This window comes from Rhinopithecus bieti, unplaced genomic scaffold (assembly GCF_001698545.2).
Source record: "Rhinopithecus bieti isolate Rb0 unplaced genomic scaffold, ASM169854v2 scaffold_29911, whole genome shotgun sequence".
Classification (NCBI taxonomy): Eukaryota; Metazoa; Chordata; class Mammalia; order Primates; family Cercopithecidae; genus Rhinopithecus; species Rhinopithecus bieti.
This window is the reverse complement of record NW_016812826.1, coordinates 42481-57536: the sequence shown is the minus strand read 5'-3', so window position 1 is coordinate 57536 and position 15056 is coordinate 42481. Positions and strand designations below refer to the sequence as shown.

Here is a 15056-nt window from a genome sequence, read left to right as displayed (position 1 = left end):
AGTGGAGGCTGGGAAGTTCCAAGATCAAGGCGTTTGGTGGCATCAAGGGAGGGATGTCTTGCTGGGCCATCCCATGGCAGAAAGTGAGGTAGTAAGAAAGGGAAAGCGAGAGAAAAAGGGACCAAACATACTTTTTGAAACAAACCCACTCTTGTGATAAAGGTATTAATCCATTTATAAGGGCAGATCTCTCACAGCCTGATTACTTCTTATCAGGCCCTACCTCACGATACTGTTGGATTGGGGATTAAATGTCTAACACTTGCCTTTTTGGGAGACACATTCATATCATGGCAGAGTCCATTCCATTAATAGGGTGTTTAGACTAGGTTATCTTGAGTGTAATTTGGCAAACTCAAAGCAAGGGATAGGTGTTTTGATGGGAGTGAATGAGGAAGTCCTTGACACATTTTCTAGGAGCATCTAGTTGAGCTGCATCTAGCTGGGGAAGATTCTGCCAACACACAATATAAAAAATGTATATTCTCAAAAAGTTTCTTATCAAGTAAGTAACGTTCTCTTGGTAAGAAGCATTTTGATTGATTTGGTTTTCCATGTCCTAGAGGGCTGCATATTAACATCTCCAGGATGAAAAATAAATTAAAAATTTCCAAGAGGGGAAGGTTGGTAGTGTTAGCAATCTAAAACATAATAGAAACAGCTGTTAGTTATCAAAAACCCAGTACACACTAACACTGTGCCAGCTGCCCTACACAAATAACTTACATTCTAAAAGTCAGACTTCACAAGGTATATGCTAGCCAAAGAACAAAATGACTTCATCAAGCCCACTTCAAAAAGAACTTGAGGCTCATAGAATTTTCGAGTTCACATATAAGTGACAAGGCTGAGTTGAGACCTCATGGTCTGAATTCCTCTACAGCCCACACTATTCCACTCCTCTCAGCCTGAAGCAGATCTTAGGCCTATTAATTCATTTCACTTCTCACTACTCCACAATGTCTCTCAGACAAAGAAAAGAAAGACCCTGTCACCAAAGCACTAAAAGCAGGCCCTAAGAAAGGTAGAATGAGAATGAGACACAATCTGGGACTGTCTATGGGGTTCATTGGCCTGGAGTCCTCCCACCTTTAGCCCAGATTGTTCTGGAGCTGACTCTGCCCTGGTCCCTTCACATGGGTTCAGTCCAGCACTTTCCCACATTACCGTGCCCTTCCCCTGGGTCTTCCCCACTGTGCCCTTCTGTCTGAACTGGAACTGACCTGCTGGCCAGCTTTACTGTGTCCTTCTCTGGAGCCTGCACTTGCTCCAGAGGAATAGACAGCCCAGATTTGCCTGCCTTCTCCTGGACATAGAGACTTCCAACTCCCTAGAAGCCCCACCCCTCACCTTGGATTCCCCCTAACAGCAACAGCCCATTCTATGTAATTGTTCACTTCAAATAGTGAAGCTTAGACACCTATTCATCCCTGGGTGCCTCCACCACACTCAAAGTGCTTTCAAATCTGCTGGTGAGGAGAGTTTGATTTGGGATAGAATCAACTGATACTTTATCCTGAAGCAGAGATATAATCCTGAAGTAGAGAAGAGGTTTTAGAAAGCAGGTGAGATTAGAAAAGAAGAGGTTTTAATCTGGTGACTTTTGAATGTTTCTACTGAATCTATACACTGATGAATGAGCTCAACTAAGCGCCAAAACTCAAAGCTTCCCTCCTAGGTGTTCAATGAAGAAAGACCAAGGAAATAACTGTGTAGCAACCATCTGAAGAGAGTGAATTCTTACAAATTCTGTAGTCTTTCCAGAAAGTTGTAATAGTTTTCTATGGTAGCTGTAACAAATTACCACAAATGTAGTGGTTTACAACAGCACACGTTTATTATCTTTGTAGGGTTTATTGTCTGCATTTCTGTACATGGGAAGGATGGAATGGTTCTGCTAGATTCTGTACTCAAATTTTCACAAGGTTCAAATCAAGCTTTCAGCTGGCAGTCTTCTTATGAGACTCTGAGAAGATTCTTCTTCTGAACTCATTCAGGCTGTTGACAGAATCCAGTTCTTTGTGGTAATAAGATTGAGGTCCTGTTTCCTAGCTGACTGTCAGCTGGAGCTGGCAGGCCTCTCTCCAGTCCTTGAATGTGGGCTCATACATTTTGAGTCAACACTTGTAGGTTGAATTCTTCTCACACTTGTAATCTCTCTAACTTCCCCTCTGCTGCATCTCTCTTCTGCCTCCAGCCAGAGAAAGTTCTCTGCTTGTGAATTCTCATGTCATGATATCAGACTTACCTGAATAACCTAGTGTAGTATTTTTATTTTAAGTTCAGTTACATAACCTTAATGCTTCTGCAAAGTGCCTTTGGTCGTATAACAAAGCACATTCATTTTTCAAGGATAAGGGTATAACCATCTTTGTGGAGCAATTATTCAGCCTACTATTGATGTAGACAATGTGTCTTTGGCAGTGCTTTGATAAGAAAAGAATAAAATTAATTCACCGTAATTCTCCTGACTTTTGTTTCTATCTGCCCCAGGGGAAAATCCTACTTTTCAGTGTGTGTAAAGACACACTGCACAAGTGTTTAGGTGTGTTAATCAGGTGGTAGCAGAGACTCCCAAGGTATTATTTAGACCATGCACTAAAAGGAAGAATAACATCCTCCATAGTTTGAGATTATTGCAAAGGTCAGTAGAGAAAGGTACTATTTAGTGATGAGAGACAAAGGATCATCCTTGCTGAGATTTTCATGGCTCTTTAGAAAATTGGTGTGATCCTACATTTGAAAATGACTGTCACATGGTACACACCAGAAAAATTTCCCAAATTGCAAGGCAATTTTGGCCTTCTTAGAAACTTTTCCAAGAATAGAGATTGTTGTCAAAACAAAGTTTCATATTTGCTTTTTATTGAGCATCTAATAGGTAATAGATTGTGGGAGAGACTCCAAGTTTCCATCCACTTATTTTGCTGTCCTTCCTGGGCACATGGAGAGACTCTATTCCCCAGTCCATTTGTTGTTAGAAAGGGCCACTGAAATATAAACAGAAGCTATGTTTGTCATTTTCAGGCCAAGGCATTTGAGAGTCGATATGTCAGTTCTATGCTTTCTGTTCTATTCAGCAGCAAATGTGGAGCTCTCATGATGAGCTATGGTGCCACATGATGGAAGTAGCCTGGATTCCTGGGTCCTCTGACAGTGAAGACACCCTGTTAACTCACATCAGATTTTATGCGTGTGAAAATTAACTTTTGTTGTGCTAAGACTTTAGAATTTCAGGCTTCTTCCATTACATCCACTAGCAGTGACTATTAGAATATTGCACAGTTCCTATTTCCGTTGTTAGTTTTACTCAAATATATTAATTACTCAAATATTCTTGATGCTTAAGAAAATTCTAACACTATGGATAAATCACAATTCTGCTCCCTTACTCTGTTCCTCCAAAATCTATTCCCTACCAGAAGTAACCACCATTAAAACCTTGACTCTTTTATTTTATGTATATTCTAGGCTTTTTTCTTATATACATGTGGTAGGAAAATACATTGTGAACTTTTAACATATATATATACTGATGTACATTTTGTTGTACCTGTTGCATTTGTCACTAAATAAAATGGATGCAGAAACTTTCCATGAGAGCACATATAGATCCACCTCACTGTCTAAGCTACTACCAAGAATTTCAAAGGACATATGTATCATAATTAATTCTTCTACTGATGGACGTATAAGGTGTTTTCCATTTATTGCTATGACTAATAAGATTGAAATAAACATTACTGAACATGACTTCTTGGGTAAATGTAGATGTTTTATTACAGGAAAGATGTAGAAAAGTATAAATTCAGTTAAAGTGTAAAGATTGTGATGATTGTCAATTTTTTTGAATATTACTAAACTTTCATTCCAAAAGTATTGTATACTCTCACGGGTGTTTTATTTGATAAATTTTAAACTTGGGGTAAATGTTTAGCCAAGTTGTATTGTTTCACTGCTATTTCCATTTTAATTTCCATTTTCTAAGTAGGTTGAACAGAAAATGAACTTAATCCCTCATCCCAAGTGAGACATCGGTAGTGATGTCTTGAGCACTGAGATTTCTCTGGGCATTTGCTTTAAAATTCTCATATGTCAAGAAAACATTTGTCTTCACTTTGAGAAGAAAGAACTTGGTTAGTATGACCAGGGTTCAGAAAATGTGCTCTTACAGAAAAACCTCAGTTAGTGAAGAACATCAAGAAAACCGGGGACTAGAACAATTTCCAGAACCCATGAGAGAGATCACAAGCTAAACCAAGTCCAGAGAACTCAGGGTAGGGAGTGGTCAGGGACCTGTATCCAGAGTTCAGCATGGGATAGCAATGGGACCAGAAGGAGTGAAGGTGAGGCAACTGGTGGTGTGTTGGACAACTTTTATGAATAGGCTTGGCAATCTCTGAATCATTATCAGCATGAAATTGCAGGGTGATCTGAGTGGGCAGATCTGTTGGATGAAAGGCCAAGAGGCATGCTCTATTAGACTTTCCCCTTCCCACTTCTCAGGCAGGGTATGACTTACTCCCTTGCATCACCCAGTGATTATATTAATTGATTCTAGGAAAGCTCTCTTCACTACTATGGTGGTTCAGTGCACCCCTTCCAGTGAGAATAAGAAAGATTGTATCTTGTAAGGGAAGCTACAATCTCTGATCAGTCATCAAGGCAGCTCTCAACCCTGCTACAAGTGGATGGGAAGCTGTACAAGTGTGTGGGATTGGTGATTAGACAGTTAAAACAGGGCGAGTAGTACCAATAAGTAGTGGCACAGAGTGTGTCACTGCAAGGATAAAGAAACTGGAGGGGGAGTTCTCTGAGACTTCACTGCCTCTATAAGTAAAAGGTTGAATGTGGACATGTCTTGAAAAAGGATCCACATATTATCCCTAGCTCAGATTGCCTCTCACTTTTCCTGCCTTCTTTTTACACCAGAAGAAATATATCCTTCAGCTGTGTTTGGTGGCCTTTTCCCACCAGATACCAAGTGGTGTAGGGGGCTGATCTGCTATGCAAACATTTCCAGGGTGAATGGAGAAGCAGTGTAAATGATGTTAAATTCACTGGGGGTGACAAGTATTTGTGAGACACAAAGATATCTCTTTATTATTGTAATTACCCCAACCTGAATAAATTGAAAACAAACAAATACTTTCTGTACCAGCCACTCTCAAAATGTCATCACCTGAGCCAGGCAAGGTGACTCACACCTGTAATACTAGCACCTTGGGAAGCCGAGGTGGGCGGATCACCTGAGGTCAGGAGCTCGAGACTGGCCAGGCCAACATGGTGAAACCCCCATATCTACAAAAATACAAAAACTGGCCGGGCGTGCTGGCGCGTGCCTGTAATCCCAGCCACTCGGGAGGCTGAGGCAGGAAAATCACTTGAACTCTGGAGGAGGAGGTTGCGGTGAGCCGAGATCACGCCACTGCGCCCAGCCTGGACGACACAGCGAGACTCCGTCTCAAAACAAAACAAAACAAAGAAGAAAGTCCCTGATCTGTAGTAAATGTAATAAAATCTAAAACTGTGAAGTGAAAACTGTGGATCGCTGTGTCAGATCCAGGCCAGTAGAAGGAGGAATCCTAAACCTAACAGAAGTAAAGGCAAGGATTCTGTGTATATTTCTGAGGAAACTGCCCTCTGAAAACAGACTGACAGCACAGTGGCTGGCTTCTGCTGTCAGTTCTGGGAGGCTCTGGTGTGGCTGTGAGGCTCAGGAACCCCTTCACTTAGCCTTCTGGAAGCGAGGGTGATGTGAGTAAGATGCTGGTTTTAAGGCTGGTTAACTTAATTTAGTGACAGAAGGCGACCTGGCCTGGAGTCACTAAAAAGCCCCTACGTGAGTTCTAAGGGAACCGCGCAACACAGAACAGTTATCAACCCCACAGGGCCTAGCCCCAGCGCCAGCCCCGGAAACCCCCAAATAATCTTTCCCGGAAGTGTTTGCACCCCGATATCCGGCGGTGAGGTCGCAGGAAGTGAAAGCGTCTGTCTGAGAGCGCTGGTGTCCAGCCGCCTGAGGGAGGAGTTCCAGACCGTGGCTGAAATTAAGTAAGGACCCTGAGTTAGGTGTGGGGCGCCACTCACTCCAGACTAAAGGGGCTCTGAGAGAATTCCGCCCCTGCTTTCAGCTCCAATAGAGCCCAGACAGGAATCTCTGATGTAGCGATCCCCGAATACCTTTTAAATAGTCCCTGAGGAGACTGCGCGGGTGAGGGTGTCTGACTGAGGAGACTGGACGGGTGAGAGTGTCGGACTGAGGAGACTGGGCGGGTGAGGGTGTCGGACTGAGGAGCCTGGGCGGGTGCGGGTGTCTGACTCAGGAGACTGGGCGGGTGAGGGTATCGGACTGAGGAGCCTGGGCGGGTGAGGGTATCGGACTGAGGAGACTGGACGGGTGAGGGTATCGGACTGAGGAGACTGGGCGGGTGAGGGTATTGGACTAGAGGGTGGGCTTCAGACCAGCAGAGGGAGAGTTCCCAGGCCCTAACAGGAATAAAGGCAAAGACCCTGAAAGAACGGCAATAAAGGGCTTCCCCCTTTCCGCCCGGTTTTCAGAACAGAGGGGCCTCGCAGATTCCAGCCCTTGCGGTCAACCTTGGGAAGGCCCCAGATGGGGGCGGAAGGACCTGAGTCACACGGACTTTCTCATGTGGTGTTTGAGGGAAGTGTTGGGGTGAGGGCGGGTAGCATCACTCACGTCATTCGAGGGAGGAGCTTGATCTCTGCCTAGAATTAAGGTAAAGACCCGGTGTTAGGTGTGAGGGGACCACCCACCCCAGACTAGAGGGGCTCCCAGAGAGTTATTCCCCTACTTTCAGCTCTGATAGAACAAAGACAGGAATCGTGGGATGTAGCGACCTCTGAGTACCTTCTAAATGCCCCCCGAGGAGACTGAGCCAGTGAGGGTATTGGACCAGGGTGCGGGCTTCAGACCAGCAGAGGGCGAGTTCCCAGGCTCTAATAGGAGTGAAGGGGAAGACCCTGAACGAGGTCTGAGCGGACCTCCGAAGCCCTGAGCACAGAGGGGTCTCACAGAGCCCTCGCCATGCTCTCAGTCCTGAAAAGCTAAGGTGAATGAAGGTGGATTGATGCAAGGAACCCTGACTTCTGCCTCTGGTATCTCAGGAAAGTGAATGCCTTGGAATGGGAGCAGAGTGATGTCAAGTCAGTAGCAGGATGATTCCCAGACCCTGTTAGGGGTTAAAGTGAGAATATTGAGTGAGGTCTCAGGGAACCACCCACCCCTAACAAAGGGAACTTCACAAAGCCCCACCCCTGCTGTCAGCCCAGAGAGGCTTTGGGCAAGGCCCTCCCTCACATTATACTTGTGAGGGGCTAGGTGGGAGGGTGGTCAGGGAGATGAGGTCTTTAGTCTGAGAGGGGCAGTTTGGTGGCATTAGAGGGAAGAGACCCATAGTCTTCTGGAAGTCTGTGTGTGGACACTAAGTAAGGACTGAAAGAACTACCCACCCTGGAACAGTAGGGGGTCACAGAGCCCTATTCAGACCTTCACACCTGAGTGAACCTGGATCAGATATATTAGGCTGTGGTCTGCCAAATATTCTCATTAGGGCTTTCAAGGATATGAAGGCTTTGTGCAGAGGAGATCGCTCTAAGGCTAGCAGAGGGAGGAGTCCCAGGCCTTAGCAAAAGCAAAGGTGAAATCACTAAGTGAGGACTGAGAACACTAATTACCCCAGGATAGAGAGTCCCACAGAGCTTGGCCTGTGCTTTCATCTGTCTCTGTGTCTCCAGGCAGGTGTGGTCAGATGACGTTTCCCTGAATTCACCTTCTGGGATCACAGAAGTAAGGGGTCAGCATCAAAGTAATAGATCAGAGGGACCCCAGGTCATAACAGAAGTGAGATAATGATCCTTAATGTGAACTGAGAGAAAGACCTCCTGCCCCAGAACAGAGCCACTTCTCTAAATCCCAGTAAGTCCCAGGCATATCTGGCAAGTAGTGACAACCTAAGTCATACCTTAGTTAATTCCACAGGGTTCCTAGGGAACAAGCAGATCAGGGAATAGGAGTATTATAGGATTCCTAGAGCAGTGACTTCAAGGAAAACTGCTGAGGCGGCCTTCAATAAAGTCACGGAGGTGTCTCCCAGTTGAAGTGACCCAACCATCTCATCCTCTTTCCTCTAGGTCACAGAGCTCACCTGTCTAACTATCTACTACTGTGTCTAAAGTCATCATGCCTCGGGGTCAAAAGAGTAAGCTTCGTGCCCGTGAGAAACGCCGTCAGGCTCGAGAAGAGCCAGAGCCTCTGATGGATGCTCAAGCCACTGCAAGAGTGGGAATAGAATTTTCTTCCTCTTCCTCTGCTCATTTCGGTAGTGCCATCCAGAGCTCAACTGCTCCCAAGACAACCAGCAATCCCCACGGGCCTCAGAGAGCCACATCCACCACTACTACTGCTGCAGCTGTTTCATATTTAAGATCTAATGAAAGCACCAACAACCAAACGGAGGAAAGGCCAAGATCCTCACAGGCCCTGGCTGCCAGTGAGCACATGACCAGAAGCCCTGTAGATGAGAAGGTGTTTATTTTGGTGCATTACCTTCTGTACAAGTATCAAATGAAAGAGCTTATTATAAAGGCAGCTATGCTGAGGGATATAGTCCAAATTCCCAGGAGATACTTCAGTGAGATCCTACGGAAAGTTTCAGATCACCTGGAGATGGTCTTTGGACTTGACTTGAAGGAAGTGGATCCAGATAGGCACATCTATTTCCTCATCAACAAACTGGTACCAACCTATGATGCAAAGTTGAGTGATGACAGATGTGTGCCCCGGACGGGCCTGCTGATGACTATCCTGGGTGTGATCTTCACAAATGGTAATTGTGCCACTGAGGAACAAATCTGGCAAGTATTGAATGTGATGGGGTTATATGAGGGGAGGAGGCACTTCATTTTTGGGGAGCCCAAGAAGATCATCACCCAAGATTTTGTGAGAGAAAATTATCTGCAGTATCAGCAAGTGCCCAACAGTGATCCTCCATGCTATCAGTTTCTATGGGGTCCACGAGCTCATGTAGAAACCACCAAGATGAAAGTCCTAGAGTTTTTAGCGAAGATCCACGATACTGTCCCCAGTGCCTTCCCAACCTGGTATGAAGAGGCTTTGAAAGATGAGGAAGAGCGAGCTCAAGCCAGACTTGCAGCAAGGGCTCGCATTAGGGCTGTGGTCAATGCACGTTCCCAGGCCATATTTAGCAGATTCTCCCACCCCTAGTAGAACTCAAGGCATTCTTTGCCTTGTGGTTGAAAGGAAAAGTCCACATTCTAAGATGTAGAAGGTCAGGGTGGGATTGGAGGCAACACAGTGTATAACATGTTTGTTTTCTTGTTCTGTAATAAGTTCCTGGATAGTTTTTTCGAAATATTGTTCCTATTATCAGAAGGTTTGAGTAACTTTAGAAACTAAGTTTGTGAATGACATTACTTAAACATTGCTGTGAATGTAAGAGTAAGAGTTTTATTATTTTGTGAAAAAAATTAGAAACATTCCATTTTACTTGTTTGAAACAAGATATTATGACAGTAAATTTGGTTTGTTTTTTGTTTTTTGTTTTTTTTGAAATGTGAAAGGACACAGAATTGTAATAGTTGGGATCAAAAGTGGAGAAAAAATAAAAGACTGTAAATTGTTGGTTTCAGTTACCACTTTTAGTCTGTTTTTTTGTTTCGTTTTGTTTTGTTTTTTGTAAAATCCATTTGTATATACATACCTGGATATATTTAGTTTATTCAAGAATGTAGGAGAAATTAAATCATAATAAATTAGACCTCTTTCTCAGGGGTTTATTTTTTTCCCCAAATAATAACTGAGCATCTACTCTGGATGGCTTGTGTTAGTACTTGCAATGCTAAGGTAAACAAGAATCATCTATACCCATAGAAATGAAAAGCCTTGGAGTAGCTAACATGAAAGAAAGACGGTGAATGGCTTAGTTCAGATTGCTATCACAAATTATAGATTAGGTGGCTTAAAGATCAAACATTTATTTCCCATGTTCTGGTAGTTGGAAGTCTGAGATCGAGTTTCCAGGTCAGGTTCTCAGTAAAGGCTCTCTCAATGCTTAACAATCTTCTCCTTGTATCCTCACATGGTAGAGAAAGCTGTGGTCTCTTCATCCCCTTACAAAAGCACTAATTCAATTCATGAAGGTTCCACCCTCATAACCTAATTACCTCCCCAAGGCCCCACCTCCAAATACCATCACATTGGGGATTTAGGGTTCAACATGTGAATTTTTGGGGGGCACAGTAATTCCATCCATAGCAGTAAGACAATCTAACCAAAAGGAGAAGTCAAAAGAAGGTGTGAGGACTTTGGGGTTTCAGATGAGCAGCTGCGTGTAAATGCCCTGTGGCAAAGGGTTGGGGTTGGGAAACTGCAAGTCCTTCAATGTGACACAATTTTAAATTAAGCTGAGTTGTGGGTCAGATGAGCCTCTGGGAGTGGTGGGCAGAGGCCAACACCTCAGATGGTGTGTCTCAGACTTGAGAAGGCTGGAATGGAAAATTGCTTTTAGTAGTCACCTTTAGGTCACAAATAAACCAGAGAGAAATCTCCACCTAGTGCACAAATGGAAGACGTCCTGTATGCTTACCTCAGTGTGGGTGAACACCATGCACAAAAAGATGATTTAACAAGGTGCACGAAAATGTGATTTACACCTATTACCACAAGGGAGTGTCTCAGGAATAATGGTGATACTCATATAAAAAGCTCAGAAGCCACTGTGCTGGCAATCTGCAGTGATTTGGGAGAGGGACAACCCATCCATTAAATGGGCATTTCAACTAAGTTATCTTGTATATAATTTGGCAAACTATAAACTAAAACTAGATTTTTTGGAGGTGAAATAATTGCAAATACATGTGGTTTGGAGCGAAGGACAGTTGGAAGGGAGGGACGGAGGTAGACCTTGACACAATTTCTAAGAGCTCTGAGTTGCATCAAACTGGATAAGAATCCTCCATACCAACAATGAATAACATGTCCTCAAAAAAGTTATATAGCGCAAAACTTAGTTTAAGCAACATTTTGGCTGATTTGTTGTGCTGTATGCTAGTGGGCTGCAAATTATCTGACAATTCCTGGATAAAACAAAGCAAAGCAAACAAAAAGAGGGAAAACTGGTAGATTTGGGGTCAATATAAATATAATAATAAACTGTAATTTATTTAAAACCCAATATAAGGTATGTGCAGATGCCTTGCATAAAGTACGATACATTCCAACTTCCTTTTTTTTTTTTTTTTTTTTTTTTTGAGATGGAGCCCTCTGTCACCCGGTGGAGTGCAGTGCACGCTTTCGGCTCACTGGCAAGCTCTGCTCCTGGGTTCACGCCTTCTCCTGCTCAGCCCTCCCGAGTAGCTGGGCTACAGGTGGCCCGCCACCACACCGGCTAATTTTTTTCTTTTTCTTTTTTTTTTTTTTTTTTTTTTTTTTTTTTGTATTTTTAGTAGATGACGGGGTTTACCATGTTAGCCAGGATGGTCTCGACTCTCCTGACTCATGTCCGCCACCTCAGCCTCCCAACGTGCTGCGGATTACAGGTGTGAGCCACCGCGCCCGCCCACCATTTCTACTTTACAGTAGGGTATACTGAGGTATACTGAGAAGCCAAATACATGAGCCAGGGAGCAAGAGGACTGTTTATCAAACCAGCTTCACAGATGAAGAGGCTCATAGAACTCTGCAGTTTTCCTGAGTTTCCCTGACTTGTAAGTGATAATACTGGGACTAGACCCCTATTCTGAATCGGTCTAGAGTCCACATTGTTCCCTCTCCTCCTTGACTAAGCTGACTTGTGTCTCTTAATTCGCTTCTCTTCTCACTACTGCACTGTGTCTCTGGGCAATGAAAACAAGGAACCTGGGGTCAATGTACTAAATCCAGATGTAATAAATAATGGAGAAAACGAGAATTGAACACCATTTGGGGACTGCCTGTGGGCCTCATTTCATAGGGCCCATCCACCCCTAGCTCCAGAGTTCTTTGGGAGCTGATTTTGCCCAGGTGCTGGCACATGGGACCAGATCCAGCACTTCCCAAATTACACTGCTCTTTCCTTGAGTCAGCCCCTGTGAGTCCTTGTGCCCAAATCTGGATCCTTACATGCTGTCCAGCTCTTCCCTGCTTCCTTCCATGAAGGCTGCACCCTGCTCCCTATGGGAAAGAAAGCCCAGAATAACCTTCCTTCCTTTCTCCTGACTTAGAGCATTCCAACTCCCTGCAGATGTCCTCTGTTTGCCACATCACTCAGCTTGCAACTTCTCTGATAACAACAGCTCCTTCCATGTAATTGTTTACTTAGGCAGTGAACGTTATGTACCTGCTTATCTGTTCTGGGTGCTTCCACTCCAACCAAAATTTTTTCTAAATTTGCTTGTGAGTTGAGTCAGATTTGAAACAGAATCTGCTAGTTCTTGGCATACAACTCTAAAGCTAAAGATTTTAAACAGAAAATTGGATGAGAAAGACAGGAGAATTTAATCTGGTGACCTATTTGAGACTAGTCACTGATGAATGAGCTTAACTAAGTGGCCAAAACCAAAACCCCCCATAGAAGTGGTAAATGAAGAAGGATCAAGGAAGTCACTGTCTAGCAACCATCTAAAAAAATTGGACTCTAACAAACCCTGTAGTCCTTCCAGGAAGTTGTGGTAGATGTCTCTCAATGCAGTAAAAATTACTGCAAATTTCGCATTTTACAACAACATACATTTATTATGTCACATCTCTGGGTAAGAAATCCCGGTTGGCTCTGCTGATTTCTCTGCTCTGGGTTTCACAAGGCCCATACCAAACTCTCAGAGCCTGTACTCTTATTGTAAGGTTCTGGGATGAACTCCCTTTAGAACTCATTCAGGTTATTGGCAGATTTCAATTTTCTGCACTTGTAAGACAAAGGCCCTATTTTCTGACTGGCATTCGTCTATAGCAACCATAATTTCTTGAGACCTTTCTCTAGTCTTTGCATTTATCTTGTGTCAGCAATTGCAGGTTGAATCCTTACTACACTTGCAATCTTTCTAACTTCCTCCTCTGCTATATCTCTTCTACTTCTATCTGGAGAACATCCTCTGTGTGTAAGAGCCCATGTCATTAGATTGAGCCCACCTTGATAATTCAATATAATCTACCTAATTTAATAGTGGTTTCCCAAAGGAATATAAATCATTCTATTATAAAGACACATGCACGTACATGTTCATTGCAGCACTATTCACAAAAATAAAGACATGGAATCAACCTAAATGCCCATCAATGATAGACTGGATAAAGAAAATGTGGTACATATACACCGTGGAATACTATGCAGCCATGAAAAAGAATGAGATACTATCCTTTGCAGGGACATGGGTGAAGTTGGAGGTCATTATCCTTAGCCAAGTAACACAGGAACAAAACCAAATGCCACATGTTCTCACAAGTGGGAGCTAAATGATAAGAACACATGGACACATAGAGGAGAACAATACACACTGGGGCCTTTGGAGAGTGGAGGGTGGGAGGAGGGAGAGGATCAGGAAAAGTAATTAATGGGTACTAGACTTAATACCTGGGTGATGAAATAATCTGTACAACAAACCCCCTTGACACAAGTTTACCTATGTAACAAATCTGCACTTATATCCCTGAACTTAAAATAAAAGTTAAAAAATAAAATAAAAAGTGGTTTCATAATCTTAATAGATCTGCAAAATGCCTTTGGCCATGTAGCATGACATACACATGGTTTTCAGGGATAAGTGCATGTATATACTTTTGTAGCAATTATTCAGTCTGCCAACACTGTAGAAAATGTTTCCCTAGCCTTATAGAGTTTATGAGAAATGTAAAAATCATCTCCACGTTTCAGCTAACTCTTGTCTGCATCCGCCCCAAGGGAAAATCCTGGTTTTCAATGTGTGTAAAGACACCTGTGTAAGTGTTCAGGCGTATTCATCAAGTGATAGATAGAAGACACTCAGAAATTATGATTTTAATCAGGTAGTGAAAGGAGGAAAGAAATGCTCGGTATACTGCGACTATTGTAAGTGGAGAATGGTGCTATTGAATAAAGAAGGGTAAACCGTAGTTGCTGGCAATTCTTAAAGAGTCCATTAGAAAGTTAGCGTAATTGTGGCGGGGCACGGTGGCTCACGCCTTTAATCCCAGCACTTTGGGAAGACGAGGCAGGCGGATCACCTGAGGTCAGGAGTTTGAGACCAGCCTGGCCAACATGGAGAAACCCTGCCTCTACTAAAAATACATAAATTAACTGGGTGTGGTGCTGTGTGCCTGTAATCTCAGCTACTTGGGAGGCTGAGGGAAGAGAATCGCTCGAATCTGGGAGGCAGAGGTTGTAGTGAGCTGAGATCACGCCACTGCACTCCAGCCTGGGCAACAGAGCAAGACTCCGTCTCAAAAAAAAAAAAAAGAAAGAAAGAAAAGAAAAGTTAGCGTAATAGTGTAATAGATGAAGACATCTATTACATAGTAGGCAGCAGAAAAACTTAGCCAGTTGCAGGGCAATTTTGACCTTCTCAGAAACTTCTCCATGAATGAAGAAGACTTGTATTCAAATTGTGAAAATTACACCTCACTGATCACCCCCTGTGTAACTGTTTATGGAAAGTTTGCAAGTGCTGTCCTTCCTGGGAGGGGAAGACTACATTCCAAGTTCACTTATAGTTAAGAAGAGTTATTTGACTACCCTTGCAACTGACATATAAAAAGAAACAGTGCTGCTACATTGTAGTGCATTGGCAAAAGGACAATAAAAACAGCCTGCATCCCGGGGTTGCCTAACAGTGGAGCCCCCCTGTTAACCCACATCAGATTTTAAGTGCATGAGACAAAAACTTTTGTTGTGCTAAGGCTTTCAGATTTTAGTCTTCTTCCATTAAATACTTTTGCAGTTACCGTATATGAACAATACACAGAAACTATTTCTATTTTGTCTTACTGAAACATTTTAATTACAAAAATAATAGTGCATACATTCATGATGCAAAAAAATCTGACAATATGGACAAATCAC

General features: G+C 43.2%; 1 protein-coding gene across 1 annotated transcript; it reads left to right on the top strand.

The window, feature by feature from the left end:
- Window positions 1-6020: 6020 nt before the first annotated feature.
- Window positions 6021-9479, top strand: LOC108511994 (melanoma-associated antigen B10-like). Its single transcript, XM_017847054.1, has 2 exons — window positions 6021-6054; window positions 8158-9479. Exon 2 carries the CDS (start codon window positions 8207-8209, stop codon window positions 9248-9250), a length of 1044 nt encoding a protein of 347 aa, XP_017702543.1. The 5' UTR covers window positions 6021-6054; window positions 8158-8206; the 3' UTR covers window positions 9251-9479.
- Window positions 9480-15056: the final 5577 nt, after the last annotated feature.

What these genes read in the sequence shown, in the direction of transcription:
- LOC108511994 (XM_017847054.1), top strand. Translation starts at nt 8,207, where the DNA reads ATGCCTCGGGGTCAAAAGAGTAAGCTTCGTGCCCGTGAGAAACGCCGT.